Here is a 25,320-nt window from a genome sequence, read left to right as displayed (position 1 = left end):
CAGTAAGACGAATCTCTTGAGAAGGACGAATTAAAATGTTCCTTTTATTTAATGAAAAATTTGATTCATGAACAGAGGACATCAGACAATGGGTAGAAAATTGGGGGATAACAACCAGATCTGTGTGGCACCATAGAAAAGCTAAATCTGTTAAATCCAGACTCAGAACTGCAACTGTGGCACGAAGACAGAGCGATTCCGATTAGTGCTGATTAAAAAGCCACTTTGCAGTGATGGATTACCGGATTACAGACTATGAATTATTGTTTCACCGCGAGAATCAAGCCAGAGAATTAAGAATTGGTTAGCTAATAATCTCTCAATGGAAATCAAGAGAGCCAGGATTTACCTGAAAACAGACAAAGACAGCCCAACAGGTTATCTACAGTTTTACTCCGTCCCGTAAACAAGTTGTGGTTAAGTATTGTCTTTTTGTTGTTTTCTTTGGCTCACCCAATCAAAAGTCTACGAATAGTTGAAACAATTTATCAAAATAGGACAGTTTTTGTTCATTATAGTGGCCTAAAAACCATCATTTGTAAAAGTGAGGAGAATATTTTACACATAATTCCAGTTTCCAGCCACCTTCAGGGGGCCTGCTAGAAAAGAGCTTGCTGTGCGTTTTTGCCAACCGCTTAATCTCACACTGCTTTTATTTGCTGGTCCCTGGAGTTAGGGACAGACTGATCCGATCAAGGATCATCACGCAGACAGACGAGGGCCGCGAGTCGAGCTTTGTGTCGCCTTCCACGCAAACAAAAGGCTCCGACACCTGATCTCGGAAAAAAAAAAAAAAAAAAAAAAGGGACGAGGCCCAGGTCGAGTCACCAAGCCCTAGCACAACGGCTGGAGTTACAGACGAATCTGGGTTGCTTTGGAGGAGCGGTCCAAAAGAATAGCCAACAAACAGAGCTTCTTTACACATATTTAGAAGTAGAAAAATATCTATGAAAGGCTTTACCTTGTAGCTTGTGGCTCACTAAAAGTGTTAGTTCGGTAAAGCATTGCCGTGCAAAAGACTTTGTCACACATGAACCTGAGTAAACGCACCGCGCTGCTAATAATTCACAAATGGCAAACACGGGTCTGAAGCTTCATGGAAACCAAAGAAGCTTTAGCGTTTTACTTCATCGCGACTCCGATGTTAACAAAAAAAGGGGGAAAAAAAAAAACTGTGTCGTCTTACCAAGATAAACTCATGATGTACTTCACATGTCTGTTTTCTTCAAACTGTAGACAACGTCTGGCTTGTCGCTTGTGGCCGTCGGCGGAGGACCTCTTCGTCTGTGTGACACTATTGAACCAACGCTCTGGACTTTTATCTGCTCTGCAGGGTACAAAGGCCTCGCCAGGCTGCAAACACACGCTCGGCAAGCAACAACTGAATGTGTCCTCGAGGATACATGAATACTAAAGTCCTGCCTCTTGTCATTCCACCTGCCCCAAACACATAAAATGATAAGATCTCTGCATCAGGTGGGGAATTTAGACCGTGAGCTGTGCATGATGAACTACAAGCTCCCCATTACACCCCCGAAAACACAGGTGTGCTCAGAACACTTCTCCATTCCGTTGTCGTCTCCCGTAAAGATTGTCAGCAGGGACCGTGCAGCAGTGGACGTGGCGAGCGTTCACAACAGAGCGCCGCTGTCCACTTTGCACAAGTTAATTGTTAGAACAATCCACGTGTTTGGCCCTCAAGCCTGGTTTCTGTGCCGTCACCCAGCGATCTAGCCAGGGGCGACTGTCGCAACAGAGAAAGAATTCACTAAGCTGGCAACAGAGGAGCGTAACGTCACCCTCCAACAGAGCTCCGGCCTGAAAGGAACAATGAGCACGTTGGGGACGACGTGCTGGATTCTTCTCACTGATACATTATTCAGACAAAACCGTGTGAAGCCAGGAGCTGACAGTAAGAGCTGGGTGGTATTAGAAGTTAACACAAAGTGTGATGGGGAACTTTTGAGTTTTGCAGCTTTATTTTTGAGAGTTGCGACATATTTCCATCAACTGGTAGACTTGCAAGTCTTCTGCAGTAATCACTCGATAATTCCAGTAATCTTTTATATATATATATATATAAAAAAAACAACAACACTTTAACATGCTCTATATCACTGCTTTTGTAATGTTTTTTTTGTCTGCAGGATAAGAGATTTAGACATAATGGTGAAAATAACACTTACTTTGTTACATATGTAGAATAAAACCTCCCGAGGACCGGTGGCTGTGTTTTCCCCACGCTTGTAAAACATCTGACTAGATTTAAAAAAAATAAAAATAAAAAAAAATAAAATAAATAATTCTCTTAAGATCCAGAGGTGAAACTAGCCTCGAGGCTAACTCTTGTAGCTTCCTAAGACAACGGTACAGAAGCAAGGATTTATCTGCAGCATTTTTCTGTTAGTTAGATGATGTTATTTATGCAACATCATCTAAAAATGTACATTTACTTCCACTTTGCTTTTCTTGCGGAACACTTCAGTCTCTCGCCACACTCCTTTGGTGTGGTTTCGGTTTCAAATGAAAAAGAACACAAAAACAGATCTTAAATACTGGCGGGTGGGTGGTGGGCCTCACATTTCTCACATGCACACATCTAGAATGGCCAATATCATAACGTGAACCATCGAACATGGAATGAAATTCTTTGCAAAATTAAACTTGCGCATTAATCACAGCACAAAGCTCTCAACATTCAACTGCACATTTATCAGGCCACTTTTTTCAAAGTTCATGTAAATGCGACAAGTTGATCTCTCAATCATCTAGACTTCTATGACATCGACGAAGAAAGTGAAACGATACTGCAGTACTTGTGAAAGCTCACTGACGCAACTTGCCAAGTATGACGTGACGTGTCGGCCACCTCGCCCGCAGGTATACAAGAGAGCATTGGCGATGGCCGTGCTTTGGAGATTCTTTAATATTAATGGGAATGAAAAATGTATGGTTATGTTCTGCCGAAATGTCAAGAAGAGGCGAAAGCTGGTTCGTACAACACTGGCAACTTAATCACCGGACACATTTCAACGTGTGAATCGATACACTCATGAACAGCCGGCTCTGTCCCTCTGTCTACAGTACGGATAGGGCAGTGTGTACATAGAGGCTACGCTCCACCCTACGCATACTACCGAGAACCGAGTCCCCTAAAATCAAACGGCACCACGTTTCAGTACCTGAACGCATTCCTTGTGAATTTGAGAGTGGAAGAGTAGGCGACTTTCCGAGCCAGACTTGAACGCGGCACTGCACACACGAGCGTAATGACGTCAGTCAACAGAGCAGCATACCTGATAGAAAGCCATGCAGATTACGCTCGCTGAAATATTTGGGACGTGAAGCGCGAGGCCAGCGGCAAGAACACTTCTAATCTGATGAAGCTCCTGGTTCAGCACCACATGTTTCTCAAGGCTGAAGAGATTGCTCTTTTCTTTTAGACTTATTTGCCCTCCATGGAGCCTTCGTCACACAGCGTTTCCAGAGGAGAACGGAATAGGAGGACGTGGAGCTGGGTTTTATTTTGTGCATTATTAGGAAAAAACACTGCAGAAATTGGTGAAGCAACTGTGGTGTTAGAACACAAACAGTTGGATGTTTTGGTATATTTGTTAAAGTTTATATATTGAGAAATTTATTTCATAATTAAATAAACATTTATTACCAGATAAAAGTACTGTAATTGGTACCGTTGAGAACTGGTATCGATTCCCAGGTACTGGGTATCAGTTCAAATGTGAAAGGTGCCGATCCCTATTCATGGCATTTGTTAAATAAACTGGTATCACTACTTGGTACTGGCAAAAAGCTAAAGCTGAGTATTTGCACTTGCATTCATCCTTCCAGAAAGCGGTGCATCCCTGAATGTAGTTATTGTTTGCTGATGCACCTTTATGAAGAATCTAGTCTTAGAAAATGGATTAAACATTCAACGTTTCCTACAAATAAGTTTTATGTGTTTTAATAAATGTATTAATGTATCATCAATAGCATTTAAAGACAAACAAAGCCATGGTTTTTAACAAGTAACTGTTGCAGTCACTGTATTTGTTACCGTGGCTGAACATGACAATTTACCTACGGATCACATGTTTTTGTTTAGATTATAACGAAAATGACAAACCAGGGAAAAAAAACCAACTTACAGCATTCTTTTCTCCCCCCTTCGAAACATAAGGTAGCAAATCCTTAAAGGAAAATCTCTTCCTGTCATCTGAAGAGCCCCCCCCTCCGGAGTCTCCAGTCGGCTAGTTTGCATGTCACGACCTGTTAAACTTCACTCACATATCTGAGTGTACTGTGTGCAGATCGGGAGGGGGAAGGGGACTCCACCGAGACATCACATGCAGGTTAGAGTGGGGGGAAAAAAAACATCCAGAAAAAACATTCAAAGCAATGTACTGAATTTTGTTTTAAACAAATTATCGCAATCTTTGACAAAGACCAAAAATAAATGACTGAATCAAACTTAACAAGAGTGGATCTGTTTTTAGTTTGTTTTAAACATGAATCAAATATTGAATGTGACTGCAGCCTGCACAAAGAGGAGTCATTCCACTTTAAGAAGAAGGGAGGCTTGTTTGGGGTGTGGAGGAAGATAATGATAAAAGATTTCTGAACATTAAACTCTGTGCTAGACACACTGCGGAGAGCAAAAAACAAAACTGCACGTCACAGCCCGCCTTTGTTTTCAGGCACATGGACCTCGGGGCAAGTCTTAGGTCAATACAATTGAGTTTTGAGTGTTGAGCACAATGTGAACCGGAAAACTGCATTTTCAGGACAAAAATAAGAGCAGCGAGGAACTTCTAGCAGCCAAAGATGTTGGACGCATCTCTATCACTCCTGAGAAAGTGACCCGAGCAAAATTCTGAGGAGTTCTTCAAATAATCTAGAATGAAAAACGAGTCCGCAACAAACACGAGGCCTCTCCTGTCTCACCTCCACCGCCATGGGACACATGTCCAGCAACACTGACAGTGGAGCTGCTGCACTCCGCGATAGATTCCCTCAAAGATGATATCGTCAGTAAAAATTACTCCGGTCAGAAATATCTTCAGTTAAAGAAGAGATTAAAGAGTCTATTGATAGGATAATGAACAAACTTAACTCGCACCGTACTACTATTATAGAGTTAGAGAGCAGCACTACGGTACACAGTAGCAGCATTAGCGAGCTGGAAGCTAATGCCAGCTCACTGTTAAGCAGGGTGACACATCTGGATAACAAGACCTGACGAGCAAAATGCGGGGAAAAGAAATCGTAAACTGGGCATACCGGAGGGCATAGAGGTCCCACTACCGACTGAGATTGTAGTCAAACTACTCCACGATCTACTAGCCTTGGATGAGATCCCGCCGCTGGACCGAGCACCAACTGACTCATGAACAAGTTCCGAGATAAAATGACCTCAAAAGGCTCCTGCAGTCAGATGACCTCTGTATTAGATTTGGGCAGTTTCCACATTTTGATAGCATTAAACCGTCTCTATATTTTCCTGGGGAATACGATATCGCTGTAACTAATTAAAAATTACTTTAGGTCCACACTGTTTGCTCATTCAAACCAAAGTCTCTCATTATAACAATATAAGTCATCACGTTATGAGGTGAAACCTTCCTCTGTATAACACAATAAATACTATGTTGTTGTGTTATGATATGAAGCATCCGTCACGCAAATTAAGTGTGTGAATTGACATGGATATGAATAGTTTGTACATACGTTAACACCGTATTATCGGCCAACACTCTGTATTGTGACTCCTTTCAGGAGAGTATCGCATACGATCAAACACGAGGAAGGAAAATGCCGACGAGCATCAACAGACCTTGAGCCAAACCCAAGTTGATATCTGGTCAAATGACTTTTGCAACTATCAACAAATCAGTGGTGAATACACCGAGTTAAGTAAATACCTCATACTCTGTGGAACTGTTCCGCATAGAAGCCACTAAAATATGTGTGGGGTAGATATCAAAAGCCCTTACGTATATATTAAAATGAGAAGTGATGAAGCAGAAAAGGAAACGGTCCTACAGTTCCAGGAGCTGCACAAAGTACTTAGGGGAACAACTTGTAACCAGGTAAACGTGGCACATGTGTTGATTACAGGCTGCAGATGTTGAGTATAACTTTTAAAGTTTCTTTGAATGGTCTTTACACACTGCGAAAGTAAGACAGTAATGACTCGAAAGTGCAAAGAAAGGCTTTGACCCGAGCTCTCTGTACTGCTGGCAATGTGAAAATGTTTCAGGGGGTCAAAGAAACTTGTGGAATCTCACTTCTCTGCAAAAAAACAAGGCTTCATCTTCCATTCCTTCTGATGGAAAAAAAGGGAGAGACTGTGGGTACATCAAAGTTTAAAAGGTGAAGAAGGAGCCTTCCACCTTTTGGTATGAGAGCTGAAACTCCATCACAGCTGGTTGTAAACAAATTTCAGAAAGCAGTGGAAACACACGGCCCTCCGTGTTTGTCTGGTCTGTCTATTGTACATATCATGTTGGGTTTATGTTGAATGGTCACAATTTGACTCCATTATATTCATGGTTTGTGTGAAAGTACTGAAGATCTTACTCGTAATTTATGAAAAGAAATGAAAAATGGAAGACGAGGTTATTAAAGCTGCTACGCACGCACGCACGCACGCACGCACGCACCCCGCCCCCCTTCTCCACTCTCAGCCAATCGAAGGCCAACTCGCTCTGACGTTGCGTTCAAAGAACGCAAAAGAATAGGAGCCAACAGAACATCATCATTGAATCATTGCAACAATATCACAACTGCTGAGATGTTACAAAGACATATTGGCAGGAAGTTACATTTTAAATGAGTAACTAGTCATCAGTATTCTGATTACTTTTTCAAGGTAACCGTGGCAACACTGTTCGTTAGTAAAACTTCCCTCTGTTTAAAGTCACATCAATGTGTTGGAGCCAAGAGGAATACACCACATGTCCTCATACCGTGTAAAGTGACTACATTTTATTCTGCAGTACAATAAGTCAGGAAACTAGAAAGTAAAAAATCTAGTGTACCATGGTCAAATGGATTTCCACATTGAGAGGGCAACGTCAATTCCATCAAAAGTAAGAAATATGGAATCGCAGTAAGTAATAGTAATTGATGCGTTCCTACGACTGGTGATTTAAGACGTTAGTGGCGAATACTTCCTCAGTCGACTGTAAGGCAACTTAACTAGTCTAAAATTAGGGAAAAATGTTTCAAAATAAGTCAATATGGGGAACAATTTATCATTAAGTATTTTAAACACACAAGGCACATGACAGTTCAGTGGTTCCTTGTAAAAACCATCATTCACTACTTCTAATTGCCTCGCTCTAAATAACCAGAACTGTTCTGAGAATTCTTTACAATGTCTTTGTGTCTGAGAATCTACTAACACACAAATCCCAAACTGCTCAGGCCCCATTTACAATGTTTCAAGTGAAAGCGCCTCGTTTTTGCTTCGTTTCAGAAAAAACCCAATGTGTTTTCACATGAGAAACCTTGTTGTGAAGACGGTTGTCCTCAGACATGGACATACCGCTCTGAGACGCCCCTCAGAAAAGCTGCTCACCTATTCTGTTCCTCCAGCTTGGCGAGCAGCTCCACGTCATCTGGGCTGAGCAGTGCCGGCGAGGTCGGCGTTAGGGCAGATGAGGACAGAGACGTGGAGGAGGAAGTAGTCGTGGTGGTCTGCAGGGGCGTGGGCGTGGTCTGCAGGGACGTGGGCGTGGTCTGCAGGGACGTGGGCGTGGCCACCTGGCTAGCCATCTGACTGACCGTGTGGGACACTGAGTTCTTCACCCATGAGAGAGTAGAACTCAGCTTTCCAGCAACTTTGTCTGTCGCCACCTGTAGGACAGAAACGGGAGATTCAGATTGGAGTATAAGCGCTTGAACGCTTTTTTAACAACTCTTTCCTTCCTCACTTGCACAGACAGCTTTTTAACATCTCGCCCACACTGACCAACATTAACAGTCAAAGGTAATAAATTATTTACGAGAGCACGTTGTTTCCGCAGAAACATCAATACAACGCAGGAACCTCTACTGCTACAATGTCAGAATTGTTAGAGGCACGGCAGCAGGCAGGATCTTACGGATCGAAGCAGCTGCTTGGTTTACAGTCAGCACTGCCAAATTAATCTGTCCCCTTCTTATGCTTCAATCAATACCTTAAATGACTAGCTTGTATTCCAGGTAATGAGAATTGAGTCAAGCCCAAAACAAGAGCGTCATTGAGGGACGGTTCCTTTCATTTACAAGTAACAACTCCTGTGGAGACAATACATCGGTTTTAATGCAATAGTCTCTTACCCACTTTTGGCCATGACAGGGATTCATATATCCGTTTTATTTATTAGAAAGTGGGTAAGCAAAGGTCTGGACCACATCACGGATTGATGGGTTCCGTGCTTCATGTCTGCACTGCGTTGTATTGGAGTGCTCTAGGGACCCCTCGACTGGTGGGGTGCGGGGCAGTGGTGTAGTCAAGGGTGTTCGGTCAGCAATTCGTACACCCACTTCCAAATCCACCCCCCCCCCCCCCCCCCCGAGCTAACCTGCCTATTTCTTCCCTCGGATGAGGATGATGATGATGATGATGATGATGCAGCCATGACCCACGATGCTCTGTCTCTAACTGACCTTTGGCTAAACCCCGCCCCTGAACGCAAACAAACCAATAGCATTCATCTACCAAGCGCCCGGATTCGGGCAATCTTTCTCAGCTCCGTAGAGAACCATTTGAGCTGGTGACAATTTTGTTAGTTTCTGGACAATTTGAGATGCAAAACTGGTCAAAGAATCTGCCTGGGGCACATGCAACAGCGATACGAGGTATCCAGAAAGGATAAACAACGGGATTTTTCTTCATCCCATTTTCAAAACCCAATAAGAAAATGGACAAATATCTCCTGTGGATTAAGGTGCGTAAGGTGCGTGGGTTTGGCTTAGCCAAAGGTTCATTGGCTGATACTCGCTACATTCACTGATTTGATTGGTTAATGTCCATGTTTAACGTGCGGCATGAGGGCTGGTGAGCCAATCAGAGGCGTAGTAGGTCCTGACAAGGCAAATATTGCTAACTGATAAATGATACTGAAATTATGTGGCAATGAGCAAATCCTAGGGACACATTTTCACTAAACAGAGTTGTCTTACATTTCTACAGGGACAACTACACAACTGGTGCCGGGTACCCAGGAGGAGTGGGTCTTGGTCTGTTTGCCATGGTGGCCATAGGTCTTTTTAAAAGATTCTCTTGGCTTCATATTTGGTGGCACCCTGCCTACACCTAAAATGTTTACACAGCACTACGTGAACCAAGACATCAAAGTAAATGTAACGGGTACATTTTCAATTTAAAGGATTGTGTGATGTTTGTGGTGTCTGCCTGCAAGCACGTTTGCTTGCAGGCAAACGGGCCTTTTTATGTTTCTGAGGTCATGCTGGTGCTTAAATTTGGAAAAATCCAGATTTTCAGTAATTATTTTGTGTACTATGAAATCCTAGTCATCCTATTTAGTTCATTTCCCAACGGATGGGCTTTAAAGCTTTTTGGCAGGGGATTACTTTGAGCATCATGACACTACTAGACATCTAAAGTGTGAGCGCAAACAGGCCTGTTTGGTTTTGGCCAAACACAGACAGCTGTATCATAAAGCTATAGTGCAACGTAGCATTTAGCATTTTTGAGAGAACGTGGAAATCTGTAGCCTAGACTCTTAGGCTCACCTTTGTCTGGCCATCCCCTGGCCCTTTAATATTATGATTATAATCACTGAGCCCTATCACAGCCCTACTTAGTGAAATAATAAGAAAAAGAATCCAGACAAATCTCTGTCGCAGTGAGAGAAAAGCCAACTTCTGAGAATCTAGGTGACTGATACGCCTGCCTGAGGGGAAACTGGACATGTTCCTGCAAGCTGACAAAAATATAAGCTGGAACTGAGGGTGTAACAGTCCATCTGTAACCCCACAGGTAAGTTCAACTCCGGTTTTGACTCACGGTTTGGTTTAAACCTCAATATTTAAAAAAACAAAACCTGTTGGAACAGGGTGAAACACGTGTGTGCGTGTGTTTACATATCATGATGAAACGAAAATAGTTGAGATTTAAAATTAATACTTATCTTACTAAAATACTTAATATTTTCTAAGAATGTAATTGATTAACATTTTAGAATAGTTATTTGCACTACTGTCAGTTAAACACGGCTAATTGCACTTTTCTATCAGGTTCAAAATTCAGTCATTTAGCCATTTTACATTCATTGTACATCTATATTAGTAACATTAAGGAATTATTTTCTGTGTATGCTTTAGTAGAGTCCAAAATAAAGTAAATGTAAAATCAAAAATAGTAATAAAGATCTCCTGATTTGGACGTTAAGAGGAAAATTGCTCCAAAAACAGCAAACATGCAATTCTTTTTTTTAACTTTGTTTAAGAGGACATTTGCTGAAGTGCAAATAAACAGTGGTCTGCATCATATCGGCTCATATCAATAATTGGCCGATTTTACATTAATGGCCAACCCGGGCTCAAGTTACAATCGACATACTAAATTATGAACAAACCCGGTTTTTTTATTTTTAACTGAATGCATTGTACACAAAATGAAGACAAAAAACTCACAACATACTATAAAGTGAAGAAACACCAAATGTGAAAGGTTGGAATACATATGAGAATGTACTCATCTTTAGTTCAAAGCTACAACATTCACCAGTAGATACAAAACAAATCCAGCTTGATTGCCCAAGACAAAAACAAATGCTGCTCTGAGATTTCCATTTTTACTTTAGTATTCAAACCTTATAGCTTCCTCACAACAAGCTGCCGCAGCAGGTGAGGCAGCGAGCTATCCAACATGTTGTACTGTACACAAACAAAGAAGACGGTGGAGAGCTAGAGACTCTGATCATCCGCTGTGGTTACACAGCTCGTTTTCTCTACTTTGGTCCTCTGGACAGTTACAAGTGAACCGAGACAAACCTTGGACCAGAGTTCACCTATTTGGTCTGCACCAGAGTGAAGATGAGCTTTCCCACCGGCACAAAGGAAGTGGGAGAAGGTAAACATGAGTCACCTTGAAGCTGAACAAAAACACTACTGGGGAAGTGTCCCGGTACTTCAATCATTTGCTGTTTTGTGTATATCACTCATTTTGTTTTGTAGGGCTGGACTTGAATAATAATAATAATAATAATAATAATAATAATAATAATACTTTCAGTTTCATTTTTGCAAGGAAATAATTGAAAATAAAATGCAATATCTAAAACAACCTGCTAAAGAATTGAAATAAAATAATAATCTACATTTCGACTTCAATCTAGTTTTCTTCAAAATACGGATTCAAATCAGATCGTGGGTTTAGTGTATCCTTACATGCCTCCAGAAAATACAACCAATTTCAAAGCAACACTACATTTGAACTTATTGTGCTACTTATTCTTCTGAATCACTTGAACTACACCACACTTGATTTATAAGAAGACTGAGGCCTGCTTCTCATACAATATTCACATTTCCTCAAATGGTCAGCAATAACGCAGCAATCACACTGTTCCTTTAAACAATCAATCAAACATGTTAATAAATCCATACGCCCAGGATCAGTTCTATTCAACACAACTATGCTTGTTCTTGGTCATAACTGACGCTCACGTTTGACAGTGGACGATATTTGAATGTGCAACACACCAGGACACGACACTGAATCAAACCACGACAGAATAATATGAGAAACAGCTGACAACAGCAAGAACAGTTAAGAAATGAGCCATCGTAAACATGACTGCTCCACTGTAACGCCATGAAAAGTGACTGTACCGTCTCTTGTGTACATTCTTACCTGCTAGTCAAAACGATCCAATCTCCGTAGTTTTCACTTACTTTCTATGACAAAGTAAAATTTGTGCTCATGAAATTAACTCTCCATAACGCATATCCTTTTCTTTAAAGGTTTTTCTGCTCTTCTGGGCCTTTAACCAACGAAGCGAGACACGTCTATCATATGCTGATCACACACTCGGGAAGGGTCAAAGTGCTCCAGAAGAGACAGGCCTTCTTTACGTCTCCTGCTGAATCAGAGTACAGCAGGAAGTGCATGACTGTAGTCAGCATGAGGAGATTCCCCCTCGCACCTGAGAAGGCACACTTGCCTTCAGTTTCACCCTGACAGGAAGTCTGGATACTGCCAGCAGGCAGGAAACCAATCGTTTCAAGTACTGTACAGGAAAAATCAAAACTGATGAGTCATTCCTCTGCAAGAAAGAGAGCTTAAGGTGATCAGATACATGAAGGAGGAGGAGAGAAGAAGTAGGGAGGAGGAGAATAAAAACATAAGTGGCACCGATTCAGACTTGGGGCCTGTTTACGAGACAATATCTTTAGGTGAAAATGCAAAACATTTGTGGAATTTTGGGTGTGTTTACAGGACAGCGGTGGTCAGAGCCACTGAAAATGCAACCTTTTAAGAAACGTGGAACTTATCAAAAAGCCTCTGTCTCCATGGAAATGGGGGGAAAGCGGATCTATTTGAAAACGCTCCAACTCAGGCCCTGTCCACACGAACCAAAATGATCTTTGTTTTCTTCCCGTCATTCTCAAAACAAATTCCGATGGAGTACATTAGGGGGCTTTCCCCCACTCTGGAACCTGTTTTCAGTCTCCTAAAACGCTGCGCTATATGGATGATCGGCCAAATACAATGCGCTTGCATGAAACGGCGTACTCGTGTGGACAGGCCCTCAGGCGCATGGCGCACCTCAGCAATAGTAAATAGTTCTTCTGCACATGCACGGGCAGATGGACAATAACAACAATGTTTCCCTCCAGAGTGTCCTGAATTCATATTGTCCTGGGACTTGGCAGTTTTATAGTTGAGTCACCCAGAATGGCAGTCCAACTTTGTCGTCTGTCCATACGAATGATCGTGTACTCCCATTGTTAATGTTTAGCGTATTGTTGTGTGTGGTTTCATTACAAAAACAAACACCAGCACCGACTCGTGGCTCAACATGAAAATTGCATCGCATTGCATGGTCCATTTCCGTAGGATTAGACATCATTTTCAAAATGCTGCAGTGTAAACAAAACATTTCTGAAATGAAAACGCAAGAACGATGCAAGGGAGAGATTATATCTCTAATTTGGTCTGGGACCGACTTGGGGTCCCCCTAGAGGAGCTGGAGGAAGTTGCAGGGGACAATGATGTCGAGGCTTCAGTGCTCTCTATACTGCCACCGTGACACCACAACAAATAAGCAGGAACGAAAATGGATGGATGTTTTCAAACGCAACAACCTTTTCCCCAAACTATATAATAATAATATTAATGACATCTCTACAAACTGTATAATTTAAAAGCCAATTAAAAAAAGTACACAACTTGAAATGATGCTACATCTACTACAGAACGTTATGACGTGTTCAGACATTGAAATAATGATTAGATACTTTTGTCCTATAAATGTGAAATTTTCACAAGAAAATAATTCAGATCAAATATGAATGAGAAGGAATGTAAAGGGTTTCACGAGGGACCTATGACCTGAACTCAAAGTCATCAGCAATTTGAAGCCTCAATGAGGCAGTAGCATGTGTACACAAGAAAAACATGTTCCCTAATACAAAATCAATAAAAGATGACCTATTTTCTTTGTTAAAACAGATACTGAATATACTATTCATAAGAGGACTCAGAGGCCTATTTACTCTGGCAGAGAAAGAAAAAAGGAAGTTGCTCTAACAGCTTTACCGTCATCACAACAACATACTCTTGATCCGTCATCGAGTGTGCCGTGTGATATTTATGGACATTCATCAACACCGTGACGGTGCAGCTAAACAAACGGGTCCAGCACATCTACAGGCTGCCTGCTTTAAAATCAACACATGGTGAGCAAATACACTAAACACTAACCAACAATGAGCAACACTCATCTGTGTTAAAATAAAGTCTGCACAAGTACTCCACTGGTGTGTTTGATAGGGATGCAATGATACCACTTCTTTAAAGGATGAGTTCAAGTACGAGCTCTAACCTTTAGCTACTTGCTGATGCAGAGTACCGATAGAAGTACTTATTAAATGCCATAATGCCTAATTCATACTCCATATGCAAACCGTATACGAAGGCTATGCGTCGCTGCGAAACACCACCTGCACCCACCTCCAACAGCCTTACGGCCTAGCGGTTAAAGCGACATCGTGCTACACTCTGCAAGTCAAACTGCTTCTGGTGATTAAGTTGCTCATGTTGTAACAACGAGCTTTCTCCTCTTGATATTTTGGCAGAACAGAATTTACAGGTTGTCTTACTTTTGTCATTCTCATTAATATTAAGGAATGTCCAAACAGCTGACATCACTCGTGCTCTCTTGGTTACTTGTGGGCGACGTTGCTGACGGATGATGTCATGCGATACTCGCTGGGCTGTATCGGGGATCTTTTACTCTTTAAGTACAGGAACTCAGTGCAGTATTGGACCCGATACTGGTATTGGTGCATCCCTGGTGTTTACACATATATTTGAGCAATGTTATCTTTTTTTGGTTATACACTGCCCAGTATCTAACTATTTTCACATTACTCAGGACAATGTGAACATATCAGGACTCACAAAGTTCACTTGTTGATGAAAACCTGAAATTCAATTGACCCATATAAATTGCCCTAAAAGTAATCACAATCAACAATAGTAATATGCAAACTGATTCAAGAGTGTCCTATGTAAACCAGCAGTGTCATATCATTGGCAAATTGACCAGACAAGCTTGGCTGATTTGTTTACACTCAGAAAGAGAGTCAACAGTCCAAAAGGCTTCTTGTAATAGCTGCAATACAAGCATCTCAAGGTGGTAACATGGGAGCTTCAACTCATCTAACTTGGTGAGACAAGTTAACATGCAGCAGAATGCGGTAGGTTCACGAAAGCAACAGATGAAAAGAATGCTGAAGTAATGAACTCTGGACTTTATAAAGGACGAAAATACCTCAAAAACAACAAAACAGCAAAAAGCAAAACAAAAGAACTGACAGATGTTGATTAAATTCTTTGCTTCTCTTTTAAAAATACTGTGATCTTCTGAATCTGTATTATGTCAACAGTTTGTGTCGTGACTATTGTAATCATAAAAAAACCCCAGATCATATCCCTTTTGAGTGGAATGAGATGTGATTATTACCCAAGTAGCACATCTTTGGAGTGAGTAAATATACAGTCTAGTCATCTCCAGACATAATGTGACAGATGCCAGCATCCAGGTGGCCCATTGATTCCTTCTGCTGGATCGAGACAAATGTGGCAATGCTTCCCTCTATAATCCTGGACAGAGAGATTGTTGCTGCTTTGATTGGCCAAAGAACTTAAAGGGGCCCAGAGATGCAGCGCGCATAGCTAATGAAGTACACAGGAATGCAAAAAAAAAAAAGCTCCAGCAAAGCAACTTCAAGGCATTTGGGGAACTGAGAAAGACTGAAGGCAGATTCAAGAAGCATTTCCTTTGTCTTCACAGCACCCAACAGATCTGAGACCAGACACAAACTCCCCCACGTAGACTTTCATAGGATGTTTCATCTTTTACAATAGCTCTTCATTAATTTGTTGAATATATAACACTTATCTGGTCCCTCTGCTAAAATGATAATCACCTTCCGGGCTTCAATGCCCCTATATGAGCTATGAGAAAGTGTGGTAAAACACTGCTTACACACACTCTGAGGTGGAAAGGCCTTTCAGCTCACACGCTGAGAAAAGCTCACATTCATGAGGTTGTACAATCAGCATTTCACTAGTCTGGCCCAAGGCTCTTCTTCATCAGCTTGAAACTGCATAATGAGAGTTTCCAACCTTACAAAAACTGAGCTTATAGTAAAGAAAGAATAGAAATGTGTTGGCGTCAGCCTGTACGAGGCTACGACACCAAGTACGACACATTCCTGTTCACGTATGTTGTAATCACGACTGTCCACATTAGTGACAGCTGTATGATTTTCCCTGGGCTACTTCTCTTTCTAAGCTCTCAGCTCAGGTCCTGCCATTAAGCCATTCCTTTATGTGCAGTTACAAAGGCCCACAGATGTTTCACAACAAACCCTCCCCACAGAAAATCATGCATAGACAAAAAACAAATAGTTTGTGTGTGTGTATATATATATGTGGTACTGTCATCTAATAATTCATTAATATTAGGTGGCATAATCTACGTACACACACCCTCCACCACTACACTTCTGACTGGGTATAATCGAATTGGGGTCCCCCCCCCACACAGAAGAGCAGGAGGAAGTTGTGGGGTCAGTGATGTTTGAGTTTCATTGCTCTCTATACTGCCACCGCGACCCTATACAGACTAAGCAAGAAAGAAGATGGCTATAAGGATGGAAAGTCCAGTTCAATACATGTCTTAGAAATGAAACCACTTTTTTTTGCATTAATCCAGCTAATAATGACCAACATGGTCCAAGTATAATGCCACTTAACAATGTGACGTAGCACTATCATCAAATCTGAATTGTAAATATGACATCTGACTTGTGTATTCATGACTTTAAGGATGACTGTGATTATTGTATATACTGAAGAGCAAAGCCAGACCAGTGACCAAAGAAGCCATTGTTGATAATATCAATGATACCCCTGTTGTTCCTGGTGTGAAAAATTCTAAGTTCTGGTATCGAAAAACAAAGTTGAAATTGTAATTTTGTCTGATGGTATCATTACAAACATTACTCTGAAGTCACTTTTCGTGGTCATGTGACTTCAAACCAAAGTGCTTCATGGACCCGGTTGGGACCACCTGCTTGACTGACAAGTAACGGCTCCATCCTATTGGTCAGACCATGAATTTTATTGCTGAGGACACTGCGCGATGACGACCCTGACGATTTGGAGTACCTCAGGGTGTGACGTTGAAAATTGTGGCTAAGCTTTGTTCAAGAACCATGGCGCAGCTCGTCACCCTATCATATATGCTTTCAGATAGGGCTGGGTGATATGGCCTTTTTTCAATTTCTCGACATTCTTAGGCCATATCACGATACACAATATGTATCTCGATATTTTGCCTTAGTTTGAAATCAACACTTTTGATGCATGCAAACACACTAGTGTGATGATTCTATGTCTACATTAAAACATTGTTGTTCACACTACATTAATATATGCAAATATTTGACTTAGACGCAATATTGGGGAAATCACAAAGTGAATTTTGCCAAAGCAGTATTTATTAAACAGCACCATCATGAAATTGTCATTTCTCTATTCATTGTTTTCTCAGCACTTGAGTATACAACGCAGGTACTCTGCTAAGCTAAGGTGTATGACGTAGCTCTTGCGAGAGTACGGCATGTCTGTAGGAGGGCTCATGTTGTCTACGAGAGCCCGCCGGCTGATGCCAGCAATTGAATACCTGCGGCTAAAAGCTATAGTGTGATACTCAAATATCCATGATACAGCCATATTCTATATCGCACAGAGAACAAGCCGTGATACATAAAGTATATTCGATGTATCGCCCATCTCTACTTTCAGAGATATTCGCCTGGGCTGAACTAATACATGGTCTCACACCTGGCATGCCCTGAATGCAATGAAACCTTAAGGGTACCTTTAAATACAAGAGGAGTCGTAATGCATCAGTAAAGGAATACCATCGTAATTTCAGCATTATCTGTAGGCCTCAATGATTCATGACAACACCAACTATGACGTGGCTGAAACTCAGGTCATTTGACTTCAAATCGCAAAGGTGACAGTTCAGCCCCACATCTCTGTCCACAAGCCAGTTTTCCCTCGGCACAAACACTGAACCTGAAATTGCTGCTGATGCTAAAGTAAGTTCCTATTTATGGCACTTCTGTGGCCATTGCCATGAACGCAACTGACTGTAAAAGGCACATTCACGCTGTGCTCACACTGCAGAACTCAATTCTCAGTTCCCATTTTTTGTCTGAGATCAAATTTCTTTTGCAGTTGTTTATGTTACAACTTCAACCCAACTTCCATCCGATTCCAGTGTGAATGTGCACCTGATGTCACACACAGGACACTACGTTTAAGTAATTGCTGCATTTGTCCTAAAATACAACATGCTTTTTTTAAACCTACAAACAAGTTTTGAAAAATAGGGTTGTCTTATATTAAGGTTCTAACATTTCGATGTAGATTTCATGATTAGTTCTGCATAACAGCAGCATGACGGCCTCAACAACAAAGGTGGCATGCTGTGCAGTATGTTAACTTTGGACACCTGACTGAGCCAGGCAAACATCAGGTGTGTGTAATGAACGGTGACGTGGCGATCGAACCACCGCCCGTCATCCAGCCAGAAGCCAGTGAAGCAAGAGACGTGTACCAGCAATCGGCTGAGGGCACTGGACACTGCGGCCCCCTTTACACGAGTGTATCCCCAAAAATGTCTTCACTTTTGGGGAGTCCGTTTACACGACACCGGTGTGCGGATCCACAAAGTTTTTATACCGGCTCCCAAGGTGGAAAGATTTTTTCACAGTCGCTATTCCCTCCTGCAGGGACATCCATTCGGATGGCGGGTTCTCTCCATTTTCTTCATGTTTATAGCGTTTTGTTTTCTGCACACGTCTGTGTGGTTTCATTACAAAATCAAGCAACAGCGCCCTCCGGTGGCCCGGCATACTAACTACATCGTTATCGGTGTGTCCGTTGCTGCAGTGTAAACACACTCCTTTTTGTTTTAATGGATCAGATGTTGTCATGTAAAACGTTGTCGCGTAAACGGGGCCTGTAAATAAATCTCTATCAATTGGGGTAACATCTGAGAAATTCAAAAAGTTTCAATGTGTTTGTTCATCCATTAACAACAATTTACTTCCATGTACTGCTTTAATCTTGATTTGATAAAATAACACATTTCTCCATAAATGCATGATTTGGTCAACAAATCTTATTTACCCAAATATGAGCGGTTGTCTTGTTTCTGGACCAACACAGGCTGATGTGGATCAGTTTCGAAGTTGTTGTGAAATTGCAGCAAACAAAATTATGAATGTGAAGGGAAGCAAAAGAAAATTATTTCTTTTGGTTTCTTTTAAATAAAAGAAGCTCATTCCATTTGTACTGCAGTCATGCATAAATGTGGTGAGTGGTCCATCAGCCTCCGCCTCTGACTTAAAAGTTAAATGAAATGCAAGATCATTATTCAGACTGAGGTTTACAGTGAAAATTAGTGGATGCCACTTATCCAAATTAGGACCGCATTTGGTTTTAAATAAATCAACTTTTGCTGTTCAAATTGTAATAAAAACAATCGGATGCGGGTCACATGGGCAAGGACGTCTGATTTGAGCCTCCTTTGTCAGCAGTGTGATCGTAGTGTCACACTGCTTTATGTTTAAGACTGGTGAAGTAGTGAAAACACACTTTACATGTATACTGTTTCCCATGATTTGAGGCCTCACTAGGCCCCGTTTACACGACGACGACTTTAAGTCAAAACGCCAAATTTTCATTGCATTTCGGGAGACGGTTTACATGACAACAGTTGGAAAACGGCACCTAAGGTGGAACTTCTTGACAATGCAGCACCGTGTAGACTATGGAAATGCTGCGATTGCACATGTGCAACATGGCAATGATTAATAGATCTTCAGCACATGCGCGAGTAGATGGACAACAACAACAATGGCAGCCGAGTGACATGACTCCCAGTCACCTGGGACTTTGTAGTTTTATAGTGACAAGTGTATTCCCTGACATGATGACCATCCGTCAGAAAAAAATTACTGACATAGAAACTTGGGGGGGGGGGGGGGGGGGGGGTACTGCTGCTTTGTGTTGGCGCGCATTAAAGGGGTCATATTATACAGCTTTTGTACACTTTCACATGGTCTAATTGGTTACAATGTTTTTGTATTCAAAGTGTATTGCTCCAAATCCAGCTTTTCATCCATTTCAATATTGGATCATAGGAGCTGCATTCAGAATCTGCTGTGTCTGTGTGAGCTGGACTGGCTCCGCCCACACATGCTCATCTTGGGAAGAGGAAGAAGTACGTGCTCTCGTGGTGCCATGTGCCAGAGCAGAGCTGCCTAACTGTGGGGGAGTCAAAGGGAGGGCCTACCTCGACCGGGATTGGCTAAACCCCTGATGACACTATATAGGGTTAGAGTTCTGAATGGCTGGTTAGAGCAACACACTTTATGAGAGAGAGGGCAGACTTTCTTCACTTCTGGGGCGTCATTCCAGGTATGGGGACGATTATTACTGTGGGAAAACCATTATAAAGTCAATTTAGCATAAAATAACCCCTTTAAAAATGAATTCCTTTATCTTTGTCCCAATTAAATGGTAGCTAAGAGCAGGCAGTGCAAATAAATGAATAGATAAATAATGCATCAACAGACAACAACGACATCCCGGGGTAAATACAAAACAGTAATTGTAAAAATCTGATAATCAAACCCTGAGTCAGATATAAATACAACAAAGAATCAAGGTCAAAGGATATAATATTATAAACATGGTGCAGGGGTCCAGGCAGTGATCAGCAGAACTTTTTTCATTTTCATGTTGAGACAATGCGGGTTGTGGTCGGCAGCTGCTGAAAGTAACTTGTAATCCAACTTAGTTACTTTCAAAAACAAGTCATCAGTCATTTAACTAAGTTACTTTTCAAAGGGGGTAACGAGTAATCAGTAATGGGATTACTTTTTCAAGGTAACTGTGGCAACACAGGCGATGACAGGCTCTTCACTTCTGGGGCGTCATTCCCAGGTATGGGGACTCATATTACTGTTGAAAAACCATTAGGAAGTGAATTTTGCATTATATGACCCCTTTAAACAGACAGAAATGCCATTTAAACTTCTAATTTCAAACACAGGGGAAATTCAAAGCACTGGCGGCTCGATGGGATGAAGCAACTGACTGCAGATGCTATTTAAACCGTGTTGGGATCAAACACTGGACCCAACGAACAACAGCACAGGAAATATCTTTGTCGGTACTTGTTGCTCACAGAGCTGGGGCCACTTGCAGGTCACTTGTGTGCAGTTGGAAGTTCCAGATAGCCTTGGCTGAGCGGTTTAAATCCTCTGATTAGGCTACACACCACGGTCTCACCCCCTCCGGCACACTGTACATGTGGTAAACACAGGAGCCGAGCATCTGTCCCTGCTCCTTGTATGGGCCGCTGGTGTTGTGGGCTCCAATGCAGATCTCGCATCAAATGCAACAGCCTGAGGTCGTCTAGAAAAACTTACACTCACACACACACACACACAAAAAATAAAAAATCATAAATCTAGACCACAATCACACTACGACCTCCATGAAACACTCGTATATGTCTTTAATCTGTGTTGTTTTGATGCCAGCAGATAGTCAGACTCTTAGATTCTACATAGTTGAGCAGTAAAGTGTTTAGCTAAAAGCTAACAGTGCTTAAAAGTTTAACTATGACAGTCTCCAAACCAAACACATCGACACGAGTGAGCCACTCGCTTCATTAAGACTTAGCGGTCTTTTCCAGGAAATAGACAGGGCCCGACGTAATGAGGCGAAAAGATCCCATCCTTTTTTCTTTTCTTTTTTTTTTTTTTTTTTACCTTGAAGCGTTTTTAACCAGCCGGGGAGAACCTCGATTCCTTCCCATGCACGAAAAGTGTATTCCGGCCGAGCTTGGGGAGAGAAAAGTCTTCGCTTCTCAACGTCTCTGACCGCGTATGTGCATAAATACAGGTTATCCAGAGAGAGGAGTCCGCCTGTGTCTCCAGTTGAACGCTAGCCAGCATTAAGTTAGCTCGCCTCCATTGAGTGCGCGGTCGGTCCAGCCCGTGCAGCCAGCCGTATGTTACGTGTACACAAATGTCTGCAGAGCTCCGGCGGCCTCGAGTGTTTACATCCACGGAGCATGCGCAAAAGAGGGACCGCACCGCCATCTGGTGTCTACATGTGGCACTGCACCCACAAGCATTTAATTACAATTAGGTCGCGCACACTGAAAGTACATTAGCAATAATTTGAACTCTTTAACCTTTTCTTCAGAATCCTGTCAGTTAACTTTTTAAAACGAGCAGTCCTTTTACTTTTTTTTGGTAGTTTTGGTAGACTGGTAGTTACCAGTCATTTTACTTGTTTAACTACTAGTCCTTTAATTTTTTTTTTTTAATTACAAGTCCTTTAACTATTTTAAAATACCAGTCCTTTAACTTGATTGAACTACCAGTCCTTTAACGTTTTTAAAGTACCAGTCCTTTAATTTTCTTTAGCCCTTTAACTTTTTATAACTACCAGTCCTTAAGTGCTTTCTTAAACTACCAGTCTTTAAACTTTTTCTAAACTATGTATGTATGTATGTATGTATGTATGTATGTATGTATGTATGTATGTATGTATGTATGTATGTATGTATGTATGTATGTATGTATGTATGTATGTATGTGTTCTTGTGTTCATGTAATCTTACAATTCTGAGAAAAAAAAATTGAGTTTTGACCAAAATAGGTCAGAATTTTCAGAGAGATTCTCTAATCCTGCTCATTGAAGTAAAACATTGAGGTATTTGTGAGGTCAGCAGTGAAAAAATGAGCAGAATTATCTAAAATATACATTTTTTTCTTCATGGTCTTGGTATTTTACTTATTGTTGTTATTTAACATAGCAGGTAAACATATCTGACTACTAGTATGTATTTCATTTAGGACCAGAAATTCACCTCATAATCTACTAAAGAATGCAGGAAACAGGATGTAACAGGAAAAATATCCTGACCGCCTCACCACCTAATAAGATATCACTTTCCTTTGTTACAAGTCATAAACACTTAAGAGATTTAGTTCAGCTATTGCTCACAATATAGATTCTTAAAGTCAAAGACAAGACTCCTGTATTCTAGTTACTGGTAAAAGTTCATGTTTCTCTAATCAATGTCTCATCTAAAAAACAGCTTACCTGAACGTCATCGCTGAGTGGAAGAATATCTGTTTTGTAGAAGGTTGAAGGTTCAATCACTTCGATTTCAGGAACTCCTTTCATTTAAGAAACTTCGTCTTTATTTGCAAGCAGAAAACTCCTTCAGGGAAAAAACTGCTGGTGCAAGCCTTCATAAACAACAAGACTGGTGAATCTAATCCATGATGGGACTGACAGAAGTAGTAAAAAAGTAACAAGTACTTGACTAGTTGTCGTCAGTATAGCTTTGTACTGCTTCTGTTGAAACTCTCGATAGAACAGCCACATCAAGGAACCAGGTAAGAAAGCTGATTGCTTCTATTCACATACCAGCTCGTCATACTATAACCAACTTTTCAGGTTTTTCATAAGAGTGGTGACGCATGTCTTTTGTTGGCCTGGTAGCCACTCCTCTGTTCATAGAAGCAGCTGAAGAGCAGCTGACGTTGCTGTCTACACTCAGAAACACCATGGTGACTGGATCTGATGCACTGCCACACCAACCACATCTCAGCCAGTCACACATTCTGAAAAACAAACAAACAATAAACAACTGAACTCACAGTCATCCAGCACCGCCCAGGACTGAGGCAGTTCATGAGCAAAGAGCGGAGTAACTCGCGTCATTTAGTAATGAAGCTAAGATTTTAAAAAGAAAATACAAACATACACACACACACAAAAAAAAAAAAACATTACAACAAGAAATGATTGATGATTTGCCATCAGGTCCCTATAGGAGTCTGTGTAAAGTCCAAGTCTCTTACCTTTTTGTCATTTCCTGTTATATTTTGTTACTCACCTGCTTTATCTGTGTCGCTGTTCGCTTGTCCTTTCGGTCAGCTTCACCACTCTGCCTCGATTGTCTCAATCAACCTGTGTGGCTCCCTCCTGAGTATTTAAACCCTGTTCACTCGTGTGCCTGTTTGCCAGATCATCTTAGTTCTTTACGTCTGCTGACAGATTGAATTGGTTCTTTACGTCTGTTGCTAGATCATCTTGGTTCTGGTAACAGACACACGTTGATGGAGAACATACACTAGTTGCCTCTTCTCATACAGTATTGAGGGTGTAATTACAGACACGTACACACAATCCAAACAGCTTAATATAATCCCAACCCAGGTTTATAAAGTAGCATTACTCAACAGACTATTCAGTGCTCCGCTTGTTTTTAGTTTGAGTTTCTGGGTTGGCCACCTCGATAGAAAACCTTCCCACACACCTCTTGTGAAGCTACACATGAGGTTATAAATACCAACCACTCACTTGTCACATTATGGACACTGTTTGTTGTACTGAAGAACCATATCTCATGAACATGGTGTGCAATGGACAAACGGTGTCTTCTATGAGAACTTTGATATGTCCGTATGTGGGGTATTTTTCTAAGCTACAGCAGTAAAAGGAAGAGCCAATAAAGTGAAAGGGTGCCTAATGTTCATTGATGGCGGGAGGGCACGGATCCAACACGGGAGCGAGCGGTCCTAAAAACATTCTGTTGTTGTTGGTCTAATAAAAAGTTGTCCTGATGTACATTGCATCTCAGTCTATACAGGTAGGAGCTGCGTAGGAAGACAACTGACGAAAGTGTAGGAATTGTGATAACCATCACTTTAGAAGTTAACTCACGTTCACAATTTTACAATGCAAAAGATAACTGCATATGTACCTTTTTTTTTCTTTTTTAAATGTTCTTTTTTTCCAGTACTGACAGATGAACTCGAGGAAATTCTTTCTTCTGGGAATTGTACTCACGTCTGAGGAATTTGGAGGCCGATACCATCTTTGAACCTGAAGCTCTGTGACAGACACTCAGTAGTTGAAGTGTCAGAAGTAAAAAGTGGTTGAACACTGTGTCATATATACATGCAAGTTGTGGCCTGGTAAGAAAACTGAAGCATTTATTCATTTTTTAATTGTTCTTGTGTGAACTGCCATCAAAATGTTACACGCATGACTTTAGATGACTTTAAGGGGCAAAGGCCAAGACAAGAGCAAGACTTTAAGCAGATAATACTGAATCAAGACCAACATCTTGAGAATGCGGTCTGTAGACCGGCCTTCAGTACTATGACACCAGTAAACCAGGCCTAGGTTTGTGAGACTATACATGTACACATGCTAAAAGGCTGCAGAAAATGGACTGACATTTGCTATTAGTCTGTGAGTGCATTTGCATAGTATTCTTGTTTTTGCTGCATTAAGTCTGAGGGAGTTTGTATGTTATTTTACGAAAATCAAATTGAGGCATGTAGCCTCTGACTTTGACATGGGTGCCAACAGCCAAAACCGGCCTACATGATAATGCTATAGGAGACATTTTTTGGCATTTCATTGTAATTTTCAGCAGAAGGTTTCATTAA

The 25,320-nt window shown here is 41.3% G+C and overlaps 1 protein-coding gene across 5 annotated transcripts in view; it reads right to left on the bottom strand.

Annotated features, from left to right (window-relative positions):
- evi5b (ecotropic viral integration site 5b) overlaps positions 1 to 23,252 on the bottom strand; it is a 48,948-nt gene extending 25,696 nt beyond the window's left edge. For 3 of the 5 annotated variants that reach the window (XM_080473699.1, XM_080473700.1, XM_080473702.1), the window contains exons 1-2: positions 22,955 to 23,252; positions 7,583 to 7,860 (exon numbers count right to left, since the gene is read on the bottom strand). In XM_080473699.1, coding sequence (XP_080329825.1) covers positions 7,583 to 7,860; positions 22,955 to 23,038 — 362 coding nt within the window. In that variant the 5' untranslated portion in view covers positions 23,039 to 23,252. Of the gene's footprint in view, positions 1 to 7,582; positions 7,861 to 21,609; positions 21,898 to 22,954 lie in introns of those variants that run through there. The other 2 variants (XM_080473701.1, XM_080473703.1) reach the window with 1 other exon arrangement.
- Between the last annotated feature and the right edge of the window lie 2,068 nt (positions 23,253 to 25,320).

The sequence above is a fragment of the Lipophrys pholis genome (assembly GCF_963383615.2).
Source record: "Lipophrys pholis genome assembly, chromosome: 10".
NCBI lineage: Eukaryota > Metazoa > Chordata > Actinopteri > Blenniiformes > Blenniidae > Lipophrys > Lipophrys pholis.
Note: the sequence above shows the minus strand (reverse complement) of the source record. Positions and strands in the feature narration are given on the sequence as shown.